The 25,637-nt window shown below is 58.8% G+C and overlaps 1 protein-coding gene, 1 long non-coding RNA gene and 1 gene segment (V, D, J or C); 1 reads left to right on the top strand and 2 right to left on the bottom strand.

Moving 5' to 3' along the window:
* The first annotated feature begins 303 nt into the window (after window positions 1-303).
* On the top strand, window positions 304-10,961 carry LOC136789506 (proteasome activator complex subunit 1-like). Its single transcript, XM_066989555.1, has 11 exons — window positions 304-318; window positions 433-465; window positions 599-658; window positions 2,121-2,192; window positions 2,329-2,365; window positions 3,161-3,273; window positions 3,674-3,742; window positions 5,568-5,635; window positions 5,733-5,787; window positions 8,854-8,940; window positions 9,050-10,961. The coding sequence occupies exons 1-11, from the start codon at window positions 304-306 to the stop codon at window positions 9,128-9,130; spliced, it is 690 nt and encodes a 229-aa protein (XP_066845656.1). The 3' UTR covers window positions 9,131-10,961.
* Window positions 10,962-12,075: 1,114 nt separating this feature from the next.
* Window positions 12,076-12,493, bottom strand: LOC136789537 (uncharacterized). Its single transcript, XR_010828230.1, has 2 exons — window positions 12,414-12,493; window positions 12,076-12,347 (listed from the first exon to the last, which is right to left on the bottom strand). It is a non-coding gene; the product is annotated as an uncharacterized lncRNA (long non-coding RNA).
* Window positions 12,494-12,778: 285 nt separating this feature from the next.
* LOC125181417 (immunoglobulin heavy constant gamma 2-like) lies at window positions 12,779-14,663 on the bottom strand. The segment is given in 2 exon segments: window positions 12,779-13,784; window positions 13,897-14,663. Coding segments are annotated over 2 exon segments (393 nt in total).
* Window positions 14,664-25,637: the final 10,974 nt, after the last annotated feature.

The following is a 25,637-nucleotide window of genomic DNA, read 5'->3' as shown; positions in this document are numbered from 1 at the left end:
GGGGGAGGGGGGAGGGGCGCCATGTTTCGGGGGGGACCCCGGTGCCGGGGGGGCCCAGGAGGGCCAGGGCACCCCGGCACCGGCGTCCGCCATCTTGGTCCCCCCCCCCAATCATTTTCCCTCAATAAAAGCTGTTTTTGGGGCCGGAAACTCGTTTTTTTTTTAAGGGGGCGGGGCTGAGGAGGGAGGGGGCGGGGCCGGGGGGCGGGGCCACGCCCCCTTTTCGCGGGGGCGGGGGAGGAGGGAGATTCCCCCCCCCTTCCCTCCCCCGGCGCCACTTTCGCTTTCGCTTCTGGATCCCCGATGGACGCCGCCGAGGTGGGGGGCAGGTGGGGGGGGACACGGGGTGGGGGGGGGGGGTCCGGGGGGTGTCACGTGACCTGGGGGGCACCCACGTGACCCCTGCAGACCCCCCCCCCCCCAACCAATCAGGTCGACGCTTTCCGGAGCCGGGTGGGCGCCCAGGTGAGGCCCTGCCCTCGACCCCCTTCTATGGGGCGGTTGAGGGCGGGGGGGGGGTTTTGGGGGGGGGGGTTGTGGGGCGGCTATGGGGCAGCCCCACACCCCCCCACACACCCCCCCCCCGCCTGCCCCACAGATGACGGAGCTGCTGAAGGGCTTCCCGGCCAAGGTGGCGGAGCTGGAGGCGCTGCTGGAGGTGGGGCTGCGGGGGGTCGCTGTGGGGCTGGGGGTGCTATGGGGCTGGGGGGGGTCGCTATGGGGCTGGGGGGTCGATGTGGGGCTGTGGGGGTCGCTGTGGGGCTGGGGGTCGATGTGGGGCTGTGGGGGTCGCTGTGGGGCTGGGGGGGCCCTGTGGGGGATCTACGAGGTTGGGAAGGGAATTTGGGGAGGGGGCTATGGGGCTGGGGGGTCGCTATGGGGCTGGGGGGGGGCTGCTGTGGGGCTGGGGGGTCGCTATGGGGCTGGGGGGTCCCTGTGGGGGATCTATGAGGTTGGGAAGGGAATTTGGGGAGGGGGCTATGGGGCTGGGGGGGTCGCTATGGAGCTGGGGAGGCCGCTATGGGGCTGGGGAGGCCGCTATGGGGCTGGGGGGGTTGCTGTGGGGCTGGGGGTCGCTGTGGGGCTGGGGGAGGTCGCTATGGGGCTGAGGAGGTCGCTATGGGGCTGGGGGGCTGCTATGGGGCTGGGGGTTCGCTATGGGGCTGGGGGGGCTGCTATGGGGCTGGGGGGCTGCTATGGGGCTGGGGGGTCGCTATGGGGCTGGGGGGGTCTCTATGGGGCTGGGGGGGTCGCTGTGGGGCTGAGGAGGTCGCTACGGGGCTGGGGGGGCCACTAGGGGGCTGAGGGGTCGCTATGGGGCTGGGGGGGTCGCCATGGGGCTGGGGGGTCTCCATGGGGCTGGGGGGGTCGCTATGGGGCTGGGGGGGTCTCTATGGGGCTGGGGGGTCGCTGTGGGGCTGAGGAGGTCGCTATGGGGCTGGGGGGGTCGCTGTGGGGCTGGGGGGGTCTCTGTGGGGTGTCCCTTAGGCTGGGAAGGGAATTTGGGGAGGGGGCTATGGGGCTGGGGGGTCGCTGTGGGGCTGAGGGGTCGCTATGGGGCTGGTGGAGGCCGCTATGGGGCTGGGGGGGCTGCTATGGGGCTGGGGGGTCGCTATGGGGCTGGGGGGGTCGCTATGGGGCTGGGGGATGTCGCTATGGGGCTGAGGAGGTCGCTATGGGGCTGGGGGGTCGCTATGGGGCAGGGGGCCGCTATGGGGCTGGGGGGTCTCTATGGGGCTGGGGGGCTGCTATGGGGCTGGGGGGTCGCCATGGGGCTGGGGGGGGTCTCTATGGGGCTGGGGGGTCGCTGTGGGGCTGAGGAGGTCGCTATGGGGCTGGGGGGTCGCTGTGGGGCTGGGGGAGGTCGCTATGGGGCTGAGGAGGTCGCTATGGGGCTGGGGGGGTCGCTATGGGGCTGAGGGGGTCGCTATGGGGCTGGGGGAGGTCGCTATGGGGCTGAGGAGGTCGCTATGGGGCTGGGGGGGTCGCTATGGGGCTGGGGGGTCGCTATGGGGCAGGGGGGCCGCTATGGGGCTGGGGGGTCGCTATGGGGGCTGGGGGGTCACTATGGGGCTGGGGGGTCGCTATGGGGCCGGGGTCACTATGGGGCCGCCCCCCAGGACCCCGTTTTCGCCGTGGGGCCGGAGGAGCTGCGGGCGCCGCTGGACATTCCCCTGCCGGACCCGGCCCAGGTGAGGACCCCCCCCCCCAACAAAAAGTGTGGGGCCGGGACCCCCAAGTGTGGGGCCGGGACCCCCAAGTGTGGGGCTGGGACCCCCAAGTGCCCCGTTCTCACCCCCCCCGGCCCCGTTTCTCCTCGCCCCATAGAAGAAGAAGAAGAAGGAGAAGGACGAGGAGGAGGAGGGTGAGCTGGGGGCGGGGGTTGGGGGTCGCTGTGGGGTGGTTGGGGGTCGCTATGGGGCAGTTGTGGGTCGCTATGGGGCAGTTATGGGTCCCCATGGGGTAGTTATGGGTCGCTATGGGGTAGTTCTGGGTCCCAAGGGGTGGTTATGGGTCCCGTGGGGCAGTTATGGGTCCCTATGGGGCAGTTATGGGTCCCGTGGGGTAGTTATGGGTCCCTATGGGGCAGTTATGGGTCCCGTGGGGCAGTTATGGGTCCCCATGGGGTAGTTATGGGTCCCTATGGGGCAGTTATGGGTCCCCTGGGGTAGTTATGGGTCCCTATGGGGCAGTTATGGGTCCCTATGGGGTAGTTATGGGTCCCATGGGGTAGTTATGGGTCCCCATGGGGTAGTTATGGGTCCCCATGGGGCAGTTATGGGTCGCTATGGGGCAGTTATGGGTCCCTCTGGGCAATTATGGGTCCCATGGGGCAGTTATGGGTCCCTATGGGGCAGTTATGGGTCCCATGGGGCAGTTATGGGTCCTTTTGGGGTAGTTATGGGTCCCGTGGGGTAGTTATGGGTCCCATGGGGTAGTTATGGGTCCCGTGGGGCAGTTATGGGTCCCCATGGGGCAGTTATGGGTCGCTATGGGGCAGTTATGGGTCTCTATGGGGCAGTTATGGGTCCCTATGGGGTAGTTATGGGTCGCTATGGGGCAGTTATGGGTCCTATGGGTTATTTCCACATCCCATATATGGTCATGGCTCTTGGGGGGGGGGCGTGGCTTCGGGTCACGTGCCTGACCACGTGACCCCCCCCTCCACCAATCAGCGCCCCCTGCCCCCCCATCCCGAGCCACCCGGCCCTGCTGGCCCTGCTGGAGCGCTGGCGCCCCCTGCTGGCGGAGGCCCGGAACCACGTGGCCCAGGCGAGGGGGGGGCGGGACTTCCGGGGAGGGTGGGCGGGGCTTCCGGTTTGGGGGGGCGTGGCCTATGAGGGGGCGTGGCTTCCGAAATGGGGGCGTGGCCTAAGGAGGGGGGTGGTGCGGGGATGGGGGAGGGTGGGCGGGGGGAGGGGGCGTGGCTTATAAAGGGGGCGTGGTCTATAAAGGGGCGTGGTCAAAGGTGGGCGTGGTCTTGGGGTGGGCGGGGCTTCGGGGTAGGGGGTGGGGGGGGGTGAGGGCGGGCTACGAGGGGGCGTGGCCTAATGGGGCGTGGCCTAAGGGGGCGTGGCCTAATGGGGGCGTGGCCTAAGGGGGCGGGGTCCCGGGGGGCGTGGCCTGCGAGGGCGAGGTTTTTTGGGGCGAAAAAGGGGGATTTTGGGTGCAGGTGGCCCTCTGGCTGCAGCTGCAGGTGCCGCGCATCGAGGACGGGGACAACTTCGGGGTGGCCGTGCAGGTATGGGGGGGGGACCCCAAAATCCCCCTTTTTTGCCCCAAAATCCACCCCCCCCCCCCTCCCGGGAGACCCAAATCCGCCCGTTTTAGCCCCAAATCCCCCTCCCCCCCCCGTTGACCCCGAATTCCCACCAAAAATCCGGCCCAGGCTCCCGAAATCCCACCCAGGGACCCCCAAAATCCTCTTTTTTTACCCCAATTCCACCCCAAGTATTGCCAGGGTCCCCAAAATCCCCGTTATTTCACCCAATTATCCCCTGGAGACCCCAAAATGCCCCCAAATCCTCCCCTAACCCCCCCAAATCCTCCCTTAAATCCCCTAAATCCATCCCATTTTACCCAAATCCCCCCAAATCCCCCAAATCCCCCCAATCCCCCCTAAATCCCCCAAATCCTCCCCATTTCCCCCCAAATCCCCTCAACTCCCCCAAATCCCCCCAAATGCCCAAATGCCCCCCTAAATCCCCCAAATCCTCCCCATTTCCCCCAGCCCCCCCCAAATCCCCCAAATCCCCCCAAATCCTCCCCATTCCCCCCAAATCCCCTCAACTCCCCCAAATCCCCCCAAATCCCCCCTAAATCCCCCAAATCCCCCTAAATCCCCCAAATCCCCCCAAATCCCCCAAATCCCCCCTAAACTCCCCCAAATCCTCCCCATTCCCCCCAAATCCCCTCAACTCCCCCAAATCCCCTCCAAATCCCCCAAATCCCCCAAATCCCCCCTAAATCCCCCAAATCCCCCCAAATCCCCCTTAAATCCCCCAAATCCTCCCCATTCCCCCCAAATCCCCTAAACTCCCCCAAATCCCCCTAAATCCCCCAAATCCTCCCCATTTCCCCCAAATCCTCCCCATTTCCCCCCAAATCCCCTAAACTCCCCCAAATCCCCCAAATCCTCCCCTAAATCCCCCAAATCCTCCCTAAAATCCCCCTAAACTCCCCCAAATCCTCCCCATTTCCCCCCAAATCCCCTAAACTCCCCAAATCCTCCCCAAATCCCCCAAATCCTCCCCATTTCCCCCCAAATCCCCCCAAATTCCCCCCAAATCCCCCAAATCCGCCCTAAATCCCCCAAATCCTCCCCATTCCCCCCCAAATCCCCTAAACTCCCCATATCCCCCCAAATCACCCAAATCCCCCAAATCCCCCTAAATCCCCCAAATCCCCCCAAATCCCGCAAATACCCCTAAATCCCCCAAATCCTCCCCATTCCCCCCAAATCCCCTAAACTCCCCCAAATCCTCCCCTAAATCCCCCAAATCCTCCCCATTTCCCCAAATCCCCTAAACTCCCCCAAATCCCCCCAAATCCTCCCTAAATCCCCCAAATCCTCCCTAAAATCCCCCTAAATCCCCCAAATCCTCCCCATTCCCCCAAATCCCCTAAACTCCCCCAAATCTCCCCAAATCCCCCAAATCCTCCCCATTTCCCCCAAATCCCCTCAGCTCCCCCAAATCCCCCCAAATCCCCCTAAATCCCCCAAATCCCCCCATTCCCCCCAAATCCCCTAAACTCCCCCAAATCCCCCCAAATCCCCCCTAAATCCCCCAAATCCCCCCTAAATCCCCCAAATCCTCCCCATTTCCCCCCAAATCCCCTAAATCCCCCAAATCCCCCCAAATCCCCCAAATCCCCCTAAATCCCCTAAATCCCCCAAATCCCCCCATTCCCCCCCATTCCCCCCTAAATCCCCTAAATCCCCCAAATCCCCCCCCAAAATCCCCCTTAAATCCCCCAAATCCCTCCCCGTTTTTCCCCCGACCCCCGCCCCGCGGACCCCTAAAACCCCAAAACACCCCAAAACCCCAAATTCCCCCCAAAACCAGGAGAAGGTTCTGGAGCTCCTGACCGCGTCCCGCACCCAACTCGAGGGGCTTCAGGGCCGCCTCCCCAAGTGAGTCTACGGGGTTTTTTTGGGGTCCCCCTCCCCACCCCACCCCACCCCAAATCCCGTGACCCTAAATCCCGTCGCCTCACCCCAAAACGCCCAGGTACCTGTCGGAGCGGGGGCGACGCCGTCTCCAAGGCGGCCAAAACCCCCACGTGGTGAGATTTTTTTTTGGGGTGAATTTGGGGTTTTTCGGGGTTTTATTGGGGTCTGTAGGGTGGATTGGGGTCCGGGGGGGATTTTTGGGGTGGATTTGGGGGGTTCTTTGGGGTGAATTCGGGATTCTTTGGGGTCCGGCGGGTGCAATTGGGGGTCGATTGGATCGCATTGGGGTCCGGGGGGCTCATTGGGGTCGTATTGGGGTCCGTGGGGGCATTTTGGGGTCCTTTGGGGGCACTTTGGGGTCCTTTGGGGTCCTTTTGGGGTCTATTGGGGTCTATGGGGTCACATTGGGGTCTATGGGGTCCCATGGGGGTCTATGGGGTCCCATGGGGGTCCGTTGGGGTCTTTGAGGTCACATTGGGGTCTATGGGGTCACATTGGGGTCTATGGGGTCCCATGGGGGTCTATGGGGTCCCATGGGGGTCCATCGGGGTCTTTGAGGTCACATTGGGGTCTATGGGGTCTATGGGGTCCCATTGGGGTTCATGGGGGACAATGGGGGTCTACTGGGGTCTACTGGGGTCCATGGGGGTCTGTTGGGGTCACATTTGGGACTATCGGGGTCTATAGGGGCACACTGGGGTCCATTGGGGTTTATTGGGGTCCAATGGGATCTATTGGGGTCTAATGGGGTCTGTTGGGGTCCACTGGGGTTCATGGGGGACAATGGGGGTCTAATGGGGTCTATTGGGGTCTAATGGGGTCTTTTGGGGTCCACTGGGGTCTTTTGGGGTCCGTTGGGGTCTGTTGGGGTCTATTGGGGTCTTTTGGGGTCCACTGGGGTCTAATGGGGTCTATTGGGGTCCACTGGGGTCTAATGGGGTCTATTGGGGTCCGTTGGGGTCCATTGGGGTCTATTGGGGTCTAATGGGGTCCATTGGGGTCTATTGGGGTCTAATGGGGTCCATTGGGGTCTATTGGGGTCCATGGGGTCTATGGGGCCACACTGGGGTCTAATGGGGTCCAATGGGGTCTATTGGGTCCCATGTGGATTCATGGGGGTCCAATGGGGTCTAATGGGGTCTGTTGGGGTCTACTGGGGTCTATTGGGCTCTGCTGGGGTCTACTGGGGTCTAATGGGGTCCATTGGGATCCATTGGGGTCCATGGGGTCCGTTGGGGTCCATGGGGTCCCCTGGGGTCCAATGGGGTCTAATGGGGTCTAATGGGGTCCATTGGGGTTCATTGGGGTCTATTGGGGTGTAATGGGGTCTATTGGGGTCTGTTTGGGGTCCACTGGGGTCTATTGGGGTCCATGGGGTCTATGGGGCCACACTGGGGTCTGCTGGGGTCCAATGGTGTCCATTGGGTCCCATGGGGATTCTTGGGGGTCCATGGGGTCCATTGGGGTCTATTGGGGTCCATGGGGTCTATGGGGCCACATTGGGGTCCATTGGGGTCCATTGGGGTCCATTGGGGTCTTTTGGGGTCTGTTGGGGTCCATTGGGGTCCATTGGGGTCTAATGGGGTCTATTGGGGTCTAATGGGGTCTATTGGGGGTCCATTGGGGTCCATTGGGGTTTATTGGGGTCCATTGGGGTCTATTGGGTTCCACTGGGGTCTATTGGGGTCTAATGGGGTCCATTGGGGTCCATTGGGTCTAATGGGGTCTATTGGGGTCTGTGGGGTCTATTGGGGTCCATTGGGGGTCTAATGGGGTCTATGGGGTCCATTGGGGTCCGTGGGGGTCCATTGGGGTGTGTTGGGGTCCATTGGGATCCATTGGGTCCCATGGGGATTCTTGGGGGTCCATGGGGTCTATTGGGGGTCTATTGGGGTCCATGGGGTCTATGGGGCCACATTGGGGTCCATTGGGGTCCATTGGGGTCCATTGGGGTCTTTTGGGGTCCGTTGGGGTCTGTTGGGGTCCATTGGGGTCTATTGGGGTCTAATGGGGTCTAATGGGGTCTATTGGGGCCCACTGGGGTCCATTGGGGTCCATTGGGTTCCATTGGGGTCTATTGGGGTCTATTGGGGTCTAAAGGGGTCTAATGGGGGTCCATTGGGGTCCATTGGGGTCCATTGGGGTCCATTGGGGTCTAATGGGGTCTATTGGGGTCTAATGGGGTCCATTGGGGTCCACTGGGGTCTTTTGGGGTCCATTGGGGTCTCTTGGGGTCCATTGGGGTCTATTGGGGTCTAATGGGTCTAATGGGGTCTGTTGGGGTCTATTGGGGTCTAATGGGGTCTATTGGGGCCCACTGGGGTCCATTGGGGTCCATTGGGTTCCATTGGGGTCCATTGGGGTCTATTGGGGGTCTAAAGGGGTCTAATGGGGTCCATTGGGGTCCATTGGGGTCCATTGGGGTCTACTGGGGTCTTTTGGGGTCTATTGGGGTCTAATGGGGTCTAATGGGGTCTATTGGGGCCCACTGGGGTCCATTGGGGTCCATTGGGGTCTTTTGGGGTCCATTGGGGTCCATTGGGGTCTATTGGGGTCTAATGGGGTCTAATGGGGTCCATTGGGGTGTGTTGGGGTCCATTGGGGTCTGTTGGGGGTCTGTTGGGGTCTATTGGGGTCCATTGGGGTCTAATGGGGTCTATTGGGGTCTAATGGGGTCTATTGGGGTCCATTGGGGTCCATTGGGGTTTATTGGGGTCCATTGGGGTTTATTGGGGTCCATTGGGGTCTATTGGGTTCCACTGGGGTCTATTGGGGTCTAATGGGGTCCATTGGGGTCCATTGGGTCTAATGGGGTCTATTGGGGTCTGTGGGGTCTATTGGGGTCCATTGGGGGTCTAATGGGGTCTATGGGGTCCATTGGGGTCCATGGGGGTCTATGGGGTCTATTGGGGTCCACTGGGGTCCGTTGGGGTCCGTTGGGGTCCGTTGGGTTCCATTGGGGTCTAATGGGGTCTATTGGGGTCTAATGGGGTCCATGGGGTCCATTGGGGGTCTATGGGGTCTATGGGGTCTATTGGGGTCTAATGGGGTCTTTTGGGGTGTACTGGGGTCTACTGGGGCCTACTGGGGTCCATTGGGGGTCTGTTGGGGTCTATGGGGTCTATGGGGTCTATCGGGGTCCCCGGGGGTCTCCCATTACCCCCCCCCCTGCCCCCCAGCTGGACTACCGGGCCCTGGTGCACGCCCTGGACGCGGCCGAACTGGGGGCGACGCGCCTGGCCCTGGCGGAGCTCCGGGACCTCTACGTGAGTTTTGGGGTCCCCATCCCCGACCCTACAACCCCCACCCCGACCCCATAAATCCCACCCCCCTCCCTTCACCCCCCCCCTCCCTTTTTGTCCCCCCCCCCCGCAGGCCGTGCTCCTCGACGTCCTGCAGAAGAACATGGAGAAGCTCCGCAAGCCCCGGGGGGAACCCAAGGCCATGATTTTCTGAAGGGGGCCAAAACCCGCTCTTTTCGCCCCAAAAAGAAAAAAAAAAATGAGCGGGTTCCTGGCCCCGAGCCCTCTCCCGCTCCCTTTCAAAAAATGGAAGGTCCTTTTTTTGACCCGTTTCCCGCTCAAAAGAGTGAGTTTTTACCGTTTCGTGCCCCGTTCCCACGCCAAAAAAAAATGAAACCCATTCTTTTTGACCCAATTCCACCCCAAAATAATGGGATTTGGGGTTTCGTTGTCCCATCCCAATCCCCCCAAAACTGGAATTTCCCTTTTCTGACCCAATTCCTCCTCGAAATACTACAACTTCCCCAAAGTCCCCAAAACGGGACTTCAATGTCCCATTTCCACCCCAAAAAAATGGGGATTTGGGGGTTCAGTGTCCCATTTCCGCCCTAAAGTAGTGGGATTTGGGGTTTCATTGTCCCATCCCAATCCCCCAAAACTGGAATTTTCCTTTTTTTGACCCAATTCCTCCTCGAAATACTACAACTTCCCCAAAGTCCCAAAAATGGGACTTCAGTGTCCCATTTCCGTCCCCCCAAAATTGGGATTTGGGGTTTTGACCTGTTTCCACCCCATAAAAATGGGGATTTTGGGGTTTCAATGTCCCATTTCCACCCCAAAATAGTGGGATTTTGGGGTTTTGACCCATTTCTACCCCCAAAAAAGTAGGACTTTGGGTTTCAGCGTCCCATTTCCACCCCCAAAAATGGGATTTTTTTGGTTTCAAAGTCCTGTTTCCACCCCAAAAAACGGGGATTTTAGGGTTTCAGTGTCCCCTTTCCACCCCAAAATAGTGGGATTTTGGGGTTTTGACCCATTTCTACCCCCAAAAAAGTAGGACTTTGGGTTTCAGCGTCCCATTTCCACCCCCAAAAATGGGATTTTTTTTTTGGTTTCAAAGTCCTGTTTCCACCCCAAAAAACAGGGATTTTGGGGGTTTCAGTGTCCCGTTTCCACACCAAAATAGTGGGATTTTGGGGTTTTGACCCATTTCTACCCCCAAAAAAGTAGGACTTTGGGTTTCAGCGTCCCATTTCCACCCCCAAAAATGGGATTTTTTTTTGGTTTCAAAGTCCTGTTTCCACCCCAAAAAATGGGGATTTTGGGGGTTTCAGTGTCACCTTTCCACCCCAAAATAGTGGGATTTTGGGGTTTTGACCCATTTCTACCCCCAAAAAAAGTGGGACTTTGGGTTTCAGCGTCCCATTTCCACCCCCAAAAATGGGATTTTTTTGGTTTCAAAGTCCTGTTTCCACCCCAAAAAACGGGGATTTTAGGGTTTCAGTGTCCCCTTTCCACCCCAAAATAGTGGGATTTTGGGGTTTTGACCCATTTCTACCCCCAAAAAAGTAGGACTTTGGGTTTCAGCGTCCCATTTCCACCCCCAAAAATGGGATTTTTTTGGTTTCGAAGTCCTGTTTCCACCCCAAAAAACGGGGATTTTGGGGGTTTCAGTGTCCCTTTTCCACCCCAAAATAGTGGGATTTTGGGTTTTGGCCCGTTTCCACACAAAAAAATCAGGACTTTGGGGTTTTGAACCGTTTCCACCTAAAAAAAAAGCGGGATTTTGCCTTTTGATCCAATTCCCCCCCAAAACGTGGGATTTCCCCGTTTTCCCCCATCCTTCCCCCAAAACCAAGGCGGGTGACCAATCACGGTGCAGAGGAGGCGGGGCTTCCTTGCCACGGGTGACCAATCACGTCGCTCCGTTGCCCCCCCCGATGCGGGGGCGGGGCTTCCCGGTCCGGCCGCCGCCGTTTCGGGGTGATTTGATGCTTTTTGGATACTTTGATTAAAAAAAAAATCGATGCTTTGATTGAGATTGAGCTGAAATTGTTATTTCGAGTTCTTTCTGCCCAATTTGGGGCCGGATGACGTCATTCGGCCCCCGGCCAATCGGGGAAGGGCGAGGAGAGGCTCCCGCGCTGCTATTGGCTGCGTGATGTCAGCGCGGCCTCGACCAATCAGGTGAGAGGAGGGCGGTGCGCGGCTCGGCCGCGTGGGGGCGCCCTCACCCCGCAGCTCCTTTTTGGGGCAAAACCCGGCCCTTTGGGGATTTTCCACCGGGGTGGTGCCAAGTGTTTTAATTTTGGGCCGAGAATCGAAACTTTGGGGCCCAGCGGCTCGCCTGTTTGCGCAAAGGCGGCCAGGCGAAACGAGGCGGAAAAGGGTTTTTTGCATAAAAAGCTAAAAGTGGCCGTTTTCGGTGGCGGGGGAGGCGTTTTGGGGAGAAAAAGAGGACAAACAGGGCATTTTGCATCCACAAAGAGATTGGGTTTTAAGCTATTTTTTAAAAAAATCCTTATAAATGTGATTTAAAATGAAGAAAATGGTGGGATTTGCCATAAAATATATTTTTTTTTCCATAAAATGCTTTTTTTTTTCCTAAAAGATGCGTGTTTTTTTTTTTTTTGCCATAAAATGCCCTTTTTGTCATAAAACTATTTTTTCCCATATACGGATTCTTTCGCCCTAAAATCTTCATTTGTTATGCCGTAAAACAGTGGGTTTTTTTTTTCCATAAAAATGACGTATTTTGGAAAACAAAAAGATTATTTATTTTGCTGTAAAATGGCGTTTTTTTGTCATAGAATGGTGGGGTTTGCCTTTTTTTTTAATCATTTTTTTTCCCATAAAATATTTTTCCATATAACGTTTTTTTTTTTTGCTGTAAAACGTTTCTATATTTTTTCCGTTAAAAAAAAAAAAAAGTTTATTTGCCATAAATTGGTGTTTTTCACCATAAAATATTTTATGTTGCCATAAAAATCGCTAAAGGCTTTTTTCTTCTATAAGAAGTAATTTTGGACATAAAACGCATTTTTTTTTTTAACTCCCCAAAAAAACGTGCGTTCCTTCAGCCTTAGGTGAAAGGGAAGATTCTGGGGACAAAATGCAAGAAAATACCCAAAGTTTTGGGGTAAATTAGGAAAAATAACGTACATATTTTTTTAATTTAATTTAACTTTTGCAACCGGCAGAAAACGGTGAAAAATGAGGGGAAAAAAGGGAGATTTGGGGGTTAGGGTCAGCGAAAACCCGTCGAGACGCTCGTGCAGACGCGCTGGGGGTTGGATTTGGGGGGATTTGCACTAAATTTGCAGGTTTTACGGGAAAAAGAACCGGAGGTGGTGCTATGGGTAGACCTGGCGGCTGGAGGTTTTTTTCTATGGGTAGACCTGGTGGCTGGAGTATTTTCCCTATGGGTAGACCTGGCGGCTGTAGTTGTTTTTCCTATGGGTAGACCTGGCGGCTGGAGGTTTTCCCTATAGGTAGACCTGGCGGCCGGTTGCCTATGGGTAGACCCCTACCCCATACGAGGTCCCTGCCCCATAGGGACCCCCTGCCCCATAGCGACCCCCTGCCCCATAGCGACCCCCTGCCCCATAGCGACCCCCTGCCCCATAGGGACCCCCTGCCCCATAGGGACCCCCTGCCCCATAGCGACCCCCTGCCCCATAGTGACCCCCTGCCCCATAGGGACCCCCTGCCCCATAGCGACCCCCTGCCCCATAGGGACCCCCTGCCCCATAGGGACCTCCTGCCCCATAGCAACCCCCTGCCCCATAGCTTCCCCCCCCCGCCCCACGGCCCTTTGTGCCCCATATTTTGCCCCACTGCTCCCCATAGCACCCCATAACAACCCCACTGCACCCCCACAGCGCCCCATAGCGCCCCACTGTGCCCTATAGCACCCCACAGCACTCCACAGCACCCTATAGCACCCCATAGCGCCCCACTGCACCCCCTATTGCTCTATAGCGCCCCACAGCACCCCATTGTGCCCTATAGCACCCCATAGCACCCCACTGCACCCTGTTGTGCCCTATAGCGCCCCTTGGCACCCCATTGTGCCCTATAGCACCCCACAGCACCCCACTGCACCCTGTTGTGCCCTATAGCGCCCCATAGCACCCCACAGCACCCCACTGTGCCCTATAGCACCCCATTGCGCCCCACCTCACCCCACAGCACCCCACTGCACCCTATAGCACCCCATAGCGCCCCACTGCACCCTGTTGTGCCCTATAGCGCCCCACAGCACCCCACTGTGCCCTATAGCACCCCACAGCACCCCACTGCACCCTGTTGTGCCCTATACTGCCCCATAGCACCCCATAGCACCCCACTGTGCCCTATAGCATTCCATAGCACCCCACTGCACCCTGTTGTGCCCTATAGCACCCCATAGCACCCCCACAGCACCCCACAGCACCCTATAGCACCCCACGTCACCCCATCGTGCCCTATAGCACCCCATAGCGCCCTATTGTGCCCTATAGCACCCCACAGCACCCCACATCACCCCACTGTGCCCTACAGCACCCCACGACACCCCATAGCACCCTATAGCACCCCATAGCACCCCATTGTGCCCTATAGCACCCCACATCACCCCATAGCACCCCATAGCGCCCTATTGTGCCCTATAGCGCCCCCCAGCACCCCCCAGCGCCCCACAGCACCCCGCTCCCCCCCCCACCCCTTTATATTTTTCCCCCTTAAGTCCTTTTTTTTTGTTTTTGGGGCGAAAAGCGGCCGTTTCGGGGTCCCCCCACTCACGCCGCCTCCTTGAGGACGTTGCGGTAGGGCCCGCCCCCGCCGCCGGCGCTCTTCAGCTGCAGGACGGTGGAGAAGAGCCACTTGACCTGGGGTGGGGTGGGGAGGAGAGGACACAAGATGGCCGCCGGGGAGGTCACGGCCACCCCCCATTGGCCGTCCCACCTCCGGGGCGAGGGGGACGTGGTTACGGAAGCCCACCTTGAAGAAGGTGACGGTGGCGCTGTAGCAGACGCTGAGGAGGAAGAGGGTGATGAAGACGGCGATGGTGGCCCAGAGGCCGTCCAGCTCCTGGTCGCCGGCGTCCGGGCAGAGGGCGGTGGAGATGTCCAGCTCTGGGGGGAGGGGGAGAAGAAGACACGGTGGAGGTGGTGGTGGTGGTGGTGGGGAGGTCAAGGGGGGGGTTGGGTCCCGCCTCCCCGCGGGGGTCTGTTGGGGGTAGGTTGGGTGGGGAGGTGGGTCAGTCAGCCGTCTGCTCGTCCATCCAACCATCTTCTCATCCATCCAACCATCTTCTCATCCATCTTCTCGTCCATCCAACCATCTCCTCGTCCATCCAACCATCTCCTCATCCATCTTCTTATCCATCCAACCATCCAACCATTTTCTCAACCATCATCTCATCCATCTCAACCATCCAACCATCTCCTCATCCATCTCCTCGTCCATCTCCTCATCCATCTTCTCATCCATCCAACCATCTTCTCAACCATCTCCTTGTCCATCCAACCATCCAACCATCTTCTCAACCATCATCTCGTCCATCCAACCATCTTCTCATCTCCTCACCCTTCCATCTCCTCACCCATCATCTTCTCATCCATCTTCTCATCCAACTCCTCATCCATCATCTTCTCATCCATCCAACCATCCGTCATCTCCTCATCCATCTCCTCTCCTCATCCATCTCCTCATCCATCTCCTCCATCTTCTTGTCCATCCAACCATCCAACCATCTTCTCATCCATCCAACCATCATCACCTCATCCATCTTCTCATCCATCCAACCATCCATCCCTCATCTTCTCATCCATCTCCTCATCCCTCTCCTCATCCTTCCATCTTCTCATCCATCCATCCACCATCATCTCATCCATCTTCTCATCCATCCAACCATCTTCTCAACCATCTCCTCATCCAGCCTCCATCTCCTCATCCAGCCTCCATCTCCTCAGCCTCCTCCTCATCCATCCAACCATCTCCTCGTCCATCCAACCATCTCCTCGTCCATCCAACCATCTCCTCGTCCATCCAACCATCCATCCAACCATCCATCATCTTCTCATCCATCTCCTCACCCTTCCATCTCCTCATCCATCATCTTCTCATCCATCTTCTCATCCATCTCCTCATCCATCCAACCATCCATCCATCATCTTCTCATCCAACTCCTCATTCATCTCCTCATCCTTCCATCTTCTCATCCATCCAACCATCCATCCATCATCATCTCATCCATCTTCTCAACCACCTTCTCATCCAACCATCCATCTCCTCACCCATCATCTCCTCACCCATCATCTCCTCACCCATCATCTCCTCACCCATCATCTCCTCACCCATCATCTCCTCACCCATCATCTCCTCACCCATCATCTCCTCACCCATCATCTCCTCACCCATCCATCCAGCCATTCCCAGACCTTCCCAAACACCTCCAGAACATCTCCATCCATCCATCCTCTCGCCCATCCGTCCACCGCAGACTCCAGCCAACCCAACCGCCTGTCCACCAACCCTTCCGTCATCTCCGTCGACATCCAAAGTCCACCCGACCAACCTTCCGGCCTTCTGTCCCACCCCATTGTCCATCTGTCCACCTCGAGGGCTTCCATCCACCCATCTTCTCATCCATCCATCCATCCGACCAACCATCTGACCAACCATCTGACCTCCTAACTGTCCGTCCAACCAACCGACCAATTAATCTGACCTCATCTGTCCCCCGAGAAGATGGTTGGATGGGTGAGAAGATGGGTGAGAAGATGGTTGGGTGAGAAGATGGATGGTTGGGTGAGAAGATGGATGGTCGGACGGCCGTCCCACCTCAATCAACCGTCCACCCAACGATTGTGGCCGGCGTCTCTCCAACCATCTACCCATCAAGCCTGGTGTCCACCCATCCAGCCATCGAGGCTGGTGTCTCTCCATCCTTCCATCAATCTTCTCGTCCATCCAGCCAACCACCCACCAAGCCATCCATCCATCTTCTCGGCCATCTTCTCATTCATCCATCAAACCAACCATTCAGCCATCAAGTCTGGTGTCCCTCCGTCCATCCATCTTCTCAACCCACCATCCATCTTCTCAACCAACCATCTTCTCATCCATCCATCTTCTCAACCAACCATCTTCTCATCCATCCATCTTCTCATCCAACCATCCAACCATCCATCCATCAAGCCTGGTGTCCCTCCATCCATCCATCCATCCAACCATCCATCTTCTCATCCATCCATCCATCCAACCATCCCATCTGGTGTCCAACCATCCAACCATCAAGGCTGGTGTCCCTCCATCCATCCACCCGTCTTCTCATCCATCCACCCAACCGACCATCCAACCATTCGACCATCAAGGCTGGTGTCCCTCCATCCATCCATCTTCTCAACCAACCATCCACCTTCTCCACCAGCCATCCACCCCTCCACCTTCTCCTCCATCTTCTCATCCAACCATCTTCTCATCCATCCATCCAACCACCTCCTCGTCCACCCACCCCAATGTCCCCCCCCCCCCCCCCCGGAGACCCCCGAAGACACCACTCCGCGGAGACCAGGCGGTGCGAGACGAGGCCGGTGGGCTTTATTAGAAGACCAGGAGAACTTCAGGCCACAGAAAGTTATTTACAAAAAAAAAGGAGGGGTGTGGTGGGGATTTTTGGGGCGAAAAACCTATTTACCGGGGGTCTTCTGGAGAGGACGTTGGGTGAACCTCATGGGCAACCCTTCGTGGACCACCATGCAGGCGTAGGACACGCCCCCCTGCCAGCTGGCCTTGGGGACGGTCATCTTGCTGTAGAGGAAGAAGGTCCCGTCCCCGTTGGCCTCCTTGAGGGGTGGGGTGGTGACGAACTCGGTGGCCGGGACGCTGTTGTGGTTCCTCAGCCACTGGACCTCCACGTTCTCGGGCTGGAAGCCCCTCACCAGGCAGGTGAGGGTGACCTCGGCCAGGGCCATCTCCTCGGCGTGGGGTGGGAAGGTGAAGATGTGCGGCGGGGTGACCTTGCCTGGAAAGGAGGCCCGGGGTTAACCCAAAGGGGGCGGTTTTGGGGCGGGGTTGGTGGTGGGGCGCCATCCCCACGTGGTGGTGGGACTCCATTCCACATGGTAGGACTCCATCCCCACGTGGTGGGACACCAAACTACGTGGTGGGTCATCAAATTACGTGGTGGGACGCCAAATTACATGGTGGGACTCCATCCCACGTGGTGGGACTCCATCCCACGTGGTGGGACACCAACCTACGTGGTGGTGGGACTCCATTCCACATGGTAGGACTCCATCCCCACGTGGTGGGACACCAAACTACGTGGTGGGTCATCAAATTACGTGGTGGGACGCCAAATTACATGGTGGGACTCCATCCCACCTGGTGTGGCACCAAATTGTGAGGTGGGACGCCAAACTACGTGGTGGGTGGCCAAACTATGTGGTGGGACGCCAAATTCCGTGGTGGTGGGACATCAACCAACATGGTGGGACATCGGCTGTCATGGTGAGACCCCAAATTACATGGTGGGACACCAAATTACATGGTGGTGGGACATCAACCAACATGGTGGGACATCGGCTGTCGTGGTGAGACCTCAAATTACGTGGTGGGACACCAAATTATGAGGTGGGACGCCAAACTACGTGGTGGTGGGACTCCATTCCACATGGTAGGACTCCATCCCCACGTGGTGGGACACCAAATTATGAGGTGGGACGCCAAATTACGTGGTGGTGGGACTCCAAACTACGTGGTGGGTGGCCAAATTATGTGGTGGGACACCAAATTATGAGGTGGGACACCGACCTACGTGGTGGTGGGACTCCATTCCACACGGTAGGACTCCATCCCCATGTGGTGGGACACCGAACTACATGGTGGGTGGCCAAACTATGTGGTGGGACTCCAAACTACGTGGTGGGTGGCCAAATTATGAGGTGGGACGCCAACCTACGTGGTGGTGGGACTCCATCCCCACGTGGTGGGACACCGACCTACGTGGTGGGACTCCATCCCCACGTGGTGGGACCCCAACCCCACGTGGTGGTGGGACATCAGCCTAGGTGGTGGGCCCCCACCCCCGCGCGGCGGGCCACCAACCTGCGTGCTTGGAGATGCTCTTGCTGATGGGCTCGGGGAGGTCCTCGTGTTGCACGGTGCAGGTGAAGCGCTCGCCGGCCACCCAGTCCTGGGTGGAGACGGCCAGCGAGCTGCTGGCCGTGAAGGTGCTGTTGAAGTGCTCGCTGAGCACCATGGGGTCCGGCCGGAGGACGCCGCTCTTCTCACGGGTCCAGGAGATGCTCAAGCTGGCGTCGCTGGGCAGGTTGACCACCACGCAGTGGACCTTGGCGTCCTGGCGGACGTAGAGGCCACCGGGGCTCGGTGGGACCACGAAGATCTGGATGGGGCTGCAGCTCTGGGAGCCCGGGCCTGTGGGGCGGGAGGAGGGCGCTGGAGGTGGCCACCACCACCACCACCACCCCTGGGGGCTGGTGGCCACGGAGGGGGTTGGAAGGCGGCGAGGAGAAGCGCGGTCGGGCGAGCTGCTGGGGTGGTGGAGGCCGTGGTGGGCTTAGGACCTTCTAGAAAGGTCCAAAACATCACGGTCCTACAACCTTCTAGATGTTCTAGAAGGTCCTACAACCTTCTAGAGGTTCTAGAAGGTCCTACAACCTTCTAGGTGACCCGTCACACCACGGTCCTACAACCTTCTGGAGGTTCTAGCCCATCATGGTCTTGAGACCTTCTAGAAAGGTCCAAAACATCACGGTCCTACAACCTTCTAGATGTTCTAGAAGGTCCTACAACCATCTAGGTGACCCGTCACACCATGGTCCTACAACCTTCTGGAGGTTCTAGCACTCCCTGGTTGTAGAACCTTCTGGAATGGTCCTACACATCATGGTCCTTCAACCTTCTAGGCTGGTAGGACCCATCACGGTCACGCAACGTCCTCCACCGTCACGGTCGTGCGACCTTCACCGCGGTCACGCGAGCTTCTACACCTGGTAGGACCCACCATGGTCATCCAACCTTCTACACCTGGTAGGACCCATCATGGTCATCCAACCTTCTACACCTGGTAGGTCCCGTCATGGTCATGGAACCTTCTACACCTGGTAGGACCCACCATGGTCATCCAACCTTCTACACCTGGTAGGACCCACCATGGTCATCCAACCTTCTACACCCGGTAGGACCCACCATGGTCATCCAACCTTCTACACCTGGTAGGACCCATCAAGGTCATGGAACCTTCTACACCTGGTAGGACCCATCATGGTCATCCAACCTTCTACACCTGGTAGGACCCGTCATGGTCATGGAACCTTCTACACCTGGTAGGACCCACCATGGTCATCCAACCTTCTGCACCTGGTAGGACCCATCATGGTCATCCAGCCTTCTAAGCTGGTAGGACCCATCATGGTCTTGGAACCTTCTACACCTGGTAGGACCCATCATGGTCATCCAACCTTCTACACCTGGTAGGACCCGTCATGGTCATGGAACCTTCTACACCTGGTAGGACCCACCATGGTCATCCAACCTTCTGCACCTGGTAGGACCCATCATGGTCATCCAGCCTTCTAAGCTGGTAGGACCCATCATGGTCCTGGAACCTTCTACACCTGGTAGGACCCACCATGGTCATCCAACCTTCTACACCTGGTAGGACCCACCATGGTCATCCAACCTTCTGCACCTGGTAGGACCCATCATGGTCATGGAACCTTCTAGGCTGGTGGAACCCATCACGGTCACGGAACCTTCTAGGCTGGTGCCACACACCGCAGTCACGTGATTCTGATTCTTTTTTATTGTTATTTTTTTTGGGGTTTTCACCAAAATCTCCGTTTTTTTTTTTTTTCTCCCCACCGGTCCTCGGGTTCCGGAGAGGTCCCAGGGCGACGGGAAGGTGGCCACCGATGTCCCGAGGGTGGGGGGAGGAGAAGGACCTGCTGGGGTTGTCCGCCCCCGCCAGGTTTCGGAGGTGGGGGGGGGGGGTGGTTCCTCGAGGAACGTTTGGAGGACCTCGCGGTCGACGGTCGTGGCCAGCAGGGGGGTCAGGAGGACAACCAAGGTGGTCAGAATTCTGGGGGGGGGGCAAGAGGCGGAGATGTTCTCCGGTTCCTAGGCTGGAGGAACCCACCGCGGTCGTCCGACCTTCTAGGCTGCTGGAACCCACCATGGTCATCCAACCTTCTAGGCTGGTGGAACCCATCACGGTCATCATCATCCTCCACTAGTAGGACCCACTATGGTCGTGGAACCTTCTCCTACCCTGCTAGAACCCACCATGGTCATCCAACCTTCTAGGCTGGTAGAACCCATCATGGTCATGGAACCTTCTCCTACCCTGGTGGAACCCATCTTGGTCACCCAACCTTCTAGGCTGGTAGAACCCATCATGGTCACGGAACCTTCTAGGCTGGTAGAACCCATCATGGTCATGGAACCTTCTACACCTGGTGGAACCCATCATGGTCATCCAACCTTCTGCACCTGGTAGGACCCATCATGGTCATGGAACCTTCTAGGCTGGTAGGACCCATTGTGTCCTTCACGGGTAGAACCCGTCATGGTCATGGAACCTTCTCCTACCCTGGTGGAACCCATCATGGTCACGGAACCTTCTCCTACACTGGTAGGACCCGTCCTGGTCACGGAACCTTCTACCCCTGGCAGAACCCAACGAGGTCCTGGAACCTTCTAGGCTGGTGGAACCCATCATGGTCGTATATCAACCTTCACTGGTAGAACCCATCATGGTCATGGAACCTTCTCCTACCCTGGTAGGACCCGTCCTGGTCATGGAACCTTCTCCTACCCTGGTGGAACCCATCATGGTCACGGAACCTTCTCCTACACTGGTAGGACCCGTCCTGGTCATGGAACCTTCTACCCCTGGTGGAACCCATCATGGTCATCCAACCTTCTAGGCTGGTAGAACCCATCATGGTCATGGAACCTTCTCCTACACTGGTAGGACCCGTCCTGGTCATGGAACCTTCTACCCTGGTGGAACCCAACCAGGGCCTGGAACCTTCTACCCCGGCGGAACCCCCCCCGAGATCCCACCACCACCACCTCCGCGCCGCCCTTGTCCTCCTCACCTGGGCAGAAGCGGCTGTGATCCTGCGCCTTGGTGCCGGTCGCGGGGTGCTTGACCTGGCAGGTGATGGCCTTGCCCTCCTTCCAGTCTTCTAGCGACACGTTGGTGCGGCTGGTGGCCGTGTAGGTGGTGGCCCCGGCGTCGCGCCGCGGCGGCGTCAACGTCCCCACCAGCAGGCCCGGCACGCCGTTCACCAGCCACTCGACCTCCACGGTGGCCGGCGAGAAGCCGGAGATGACGCAGAGGAACTCCAGGGAGTCACCGCCCGTGGCGCTGCAGGCGGAGCTGTGGAGGAGCTGGACCTCGGGGGGGGTGGGGACCTCTGGGGCGGTGCAAACTGGGGGGGGGAGGGGGGGGGAGATTGGAGGTGTTATGGGGTCTCGAGGTGGTCCTCAGAGGTTCTGGGGGTCTCCTGGAGGTCCCGCCCCATTGGGTGGCTTGTGGGGTGAGGTGGGGACGTGGTATGGGCCAAGGAACCTCACATCTTGGACGAGTTATGGGGTCTCGAGGTGGTCCTGAGGGGTTCTGGGGGTCTCCTGGAGGTCTCGCCCCATTTGGGGAGTTGTAGGGTGAGGTGGGGACCTTCTGTGGGCCAAGGAACCTCACATCTTGGAGGTGTTATGGGGTCTGGAGGAGGTCCTCAGAGGTTCTGGGGGTCTCCTGGAGGTCCTGCCCCATTTGGGGAGTTGTAGGGTGAGGTGGGGACCTTCTGTGGGCCAAGGAACCTCAAATATTGGACGAGTTATGGGGTCTGGAGGAGGTCCTGAGGGGTTCTGGGGGTCTTCTGGAGGTCCTGCCCCATGAAGGGAGTTGTAGGGTGAGGTGGGGACCTTCTGTGGGCCAAGGAACCTTGGGGACTCCCCAAATATTGGACGAGTTATGGGGTCTCGAGGTGGTCCTGAGGGGTTCTGGGGGTCTTCTGGGGGTCTTCTGGAGGTCCTGCCCCATTGAGGGAGTTGTAGGGTGAGGTGGGGACCTTCTGTGGGCCAAGGAACCTCAAATCTCGGAGGTGTTATGGGGTCTGGAGGAGGTCCTCAGAGGTTCTGGGGGTCTTCTGGAGGTCCCACCCCACGGGGTGGCTTGTGGGGGGAGGTGGGGACGTGGTATGGGCCAAGGAACCTCAAATCTTGGAGGTGTTATGGGGTCTCGAGGTGGTCCTGAGGGGTTCTGGGGGTCTCCTGGAGGTCCCACCCCATTGGGTGCCTTATGGGGTGAGGTGGGGACGTGGCGGGACCCCGGGGACCTCTTGGCCAATCGCAGGGGAAGGGGAGGTCCTCGCACGGTCCAACGGAGGTCGGGGCCCTCCCACCCCAACCGACGGGAGGTCCCCGCGTGGTCCAACCGGGGGGGCTCGGGGAGGTCCCGTCCCACCCCACCCAGAGCTATGGGGTGAGGGGAGGAGCTCCCACGGCCCTATGAGCTTCAGGGACCTCCCACCCCACTGCAGAAGCTGTGGGGCCAGGGGTGGGCTTCGCCTTCTCCAGGTCTTCGGGACCTCCCACCCCCATTGGACGGGTTGTGGGGTCGGGCGGGAACCTGAAGGTATTTATGGGGTCCTGAGGACCTCCCACCCCATTTGACCACTTATGGGGCCTGGTGGGACCTCCAGATGTTCTCGAGGTCTTGTAGGAACCTCACGATCTCCAAGAGGTCTTGAGGACCTCCTGCCCTATTAGACCAGTTATGGGGTCTGGTGGGAACCTGAAGGTATTTATGGGGTCTTGGGGACCTCCCACCCCACCCGACCACTTATGGGGCCTGGTGGGACCTCCAGAAGTTCTCGAGGTCTTGTAGGAACCTCCAGATATCCAAGAGGTCTTGAGGACCTCCTGCCCTATTAGACCAGTTATGGGGTCTGGTGGGAACCTGAAGGTATTTATGGGGTCTGGAGGCCCTCCCACCCCACCCGACCACTTATGGGGCCTGGTGGGACCTCCAGATGCCCAGGAGATCTTGAGGACCTCCTACCCTATTAGATGACTTATGGGGTCTGGTGGGAACCTGAAGGTATTTATGGGGTCTGGAGGCCCTCCCACCCCACCCGACCACTTATGGGGCCTGGTGGGACCTCCAGAAGTTCTCGAGGTCTTGTAGGAACCTCCAGATATCCAAGAGGTCTTGAGGACCTCCTACCCTAGTAGATGAATTATGGGGTCTGGTGGGAACCTGAAGGTATTTATGGGGTCTTGGGGACCTCCCACCCCACCCGACCACTTATGGGGCCTGGTGGGACCTCCAGAAGTTCTCGAGGTCTTGTAGGAACCTCCAGATATCCAAGAGGTCTTGAGGACCTCCTACCCTAGTAGATGAATTATGGGGTCTGGTGGGAACCTGAAGGTATTTATGGGGTCTTGGGGACCTCCCACCCCACCCGACCACTTATGGGGCCTGGTGGGACCTCCAGATGTTCTCGAGGTCTTGAGGACCTCCTGCCCTAGTAGATAAATTATGGGGTCTGGTGGGAACCTGAAGGTATTTATGGGGTCTTGAGGCCCTCCCACCCCATCCAACCACTTACGGGCCCCGCCGCCCCCCCAAACCCCCCCCCCGCCCCCCAAAAAAACCCCCGCTACGGGGTTCGGCCCCTTCCGTACCTTCCACCTCCTTGGTCAGGGTGACGCCGGTGGCCGGGTGGTTGACGCTGCAGGTGAAGGAGTCCCCCCGGGAGGCGCGGGGCGGGCGCAGGAAGCCGGCGCGTTGGTGGGGCCCGGCGCCGACGGTCTCGGGGACGGCGAGGGCGGCGCCGGCGGCGGCCCCGGTCCACGAGAAGGTGACGGGGCCGGGGACGAAGCCCGTGGCCAAGCAGCCCAGGACGGGCCTGTCCTGGGTGGAGCCGCAGCAGGAGGAGATGGGGAAGACGGAGGGCGCCGTGGGGCTGGCTGTGGGGCGGGGGGAAGAGGTTGGGGGGCGGCGATGTGGGGCGGGGAGGTTGGGGGGCGGGGTGGTTGTGGGGCGGGGAGGTGGGTACGTAGAGAGCTCCAGCCCCACAGATGTCCCTGCCCCACAACTGTCTCCAGCCCCACAGATGTCCCCCCCCTGCCCCACAAGTGCTTCTAAGGACATGTAGACATCTGCAGCCCCACATCTATCTCCCTGCCCCACATCTATCTCCAGCCCCACAGCAAACTCCAGCCCCACATCTGTCCCCCCTGCCCCATAGCGATCTGCCCACAAGTGGTTCGAAGGACACGTGGAGATCTCCAGCCCCACATCTATCTCCAGCCCCACAACTGTCTCCCTGCCCCATAGCAAACTCCAGCCCCACATCTGTCCCCCCTGCCCCATAGCGATCTGCCCCACAAGTGGTTCGAAGGACACACGGAGATCGCCAGCCCCACATCTATCTCTGCCCCACATCTATCTCCCCCCTGCCCCATAGCGATCTGCCCCACAAGTGCTTCTAAGGACATGTAGACATCTGCAGCCCCACATCTATCTCCAGACCCACAGATCTCCCTGCCCCACATCTATCTCCAGCCCCACAACTGTCTCCCTGCCCCATAGCAAACTCCTGCCCCACAACTGTCTCTGCCCCACAGCTATCTCCCCCCTGCCCCATAGCGATCTGCCCCACAAGTGGTTCGAAGGACATGTGGAGATCTCCAGCCCCACATCTATCTCTGCCCCACATCTATCTCCAGCCCCACATCTATCTCCAGCCCCATAGCAAACTCCTGCTCCACAACTGTCTCTGCCCCATATGTAGCTCCAGCCCCACATCTATCTCCCCCCTGCCCCATAGCGATCTGCCCCACAAGTGGTTCGAAGGACACATGGAGATCTCCAGCCCCACATCTATCTCTGCCCCACAACTATCTGTGCCCCACAACTATGTCCAGACCCACAGATCTCCCTGCCCCACATCTATCTCCAGCCCCACAACTGTCTCTGCCCCATAGCAAACTCCAGCCCCACAGCTATCTCTGCCCCACATCTATCTCCCCCCTGCCCCATAGCGATCTGCCCCACAAGTGGTTCGAAGGACACGTGGAGATCTCCAGCCCCACACCTATCTCTGCCCCACATCTATCTCCAGCCCCATAGCGATCCCAGCCCCACAAGTGCTTCTAAGGACACGTGGACCTCTCCAGCCCCACAGCTCTCCCTGCCCCACAGCTAGCTCAGCCCCACAGCTCCCCCGACCCATAACTAGCTCAGCCCCACAGCTAAGTCAGCCCCACAGCTCTCCCTGCCCCACAGCTCTCCACAGCTCTCCCTGCCCCACCGCTAGCTCTGCCCCACAGCTTTCCCCAGACCCACAGCTAGCTCAGCCCCACAGCTCTCTCCTGCCCCACAGCTAGCTCTGCCCCACAGCTCTCCCCTGCCCCATAGCTCTCCCTGACCCACAGCTAGCTCAGCCCCACAGCTTTCCCTGCCCCATAACTAGCTCAGACCTACAGCTCTCTCCTGCCCCACAGCTCTCCCTGCCCCATAGCTAGCTCAGCCCCACAGCTGGCTCAGCCCCACAGCTCTCCCTGACCCCCAGCTCTCCATAGCAAACAGCTCTCCCTGCCCCACAGCTGGCTCTGCCCCACAGATCCCCCTGACCCACAGCTTTCTCCTGCCCCACAGCTCTCCCTGACCCCCAGCTAGCTCTGCCCCACAGCTCGCT

The sequence above is a fragment of the Anser cygnoides genome, unplaced genomic scaffold (genome assembly GCF_040182565.1).
Source record: "Anser cygnoides isolate HZ-2024a breed goose unplaced genomic scaffold, Taihu_goose_T2T_genome scaffold_52_1, whole genome shotgun sequence".
Classification (NCBI taxonomy): Eukaryota; Metazoa; Chordata; class Aves; order Anseriformes; family Anatidae; genus Anser; species Anser cygnoides.
This window is presented reverse-complemented; position numbering and strand designations above follow the sequence as displayed.

Bases quoted from the DNA above. Each gene is read 5' to 3' on its own strand.
- LOC136789506 (XM_066989555.1), top strand. The intron at 5,788-8,853 runs GTGAGATTTTTT...CCTGCCCCCCAG, and splicing joins GCGGCCAAAACCCCCACGTG to CTGGACTACCGGGCCCTGGT. The intron at 8,941-9,049 runs GTGAGTTTTGGG...CCCCCCCCGCAG, and splicing joins CGGAGCTCCGGGACCTCTAC to GCCGTGCTCCTCGACGTCCT.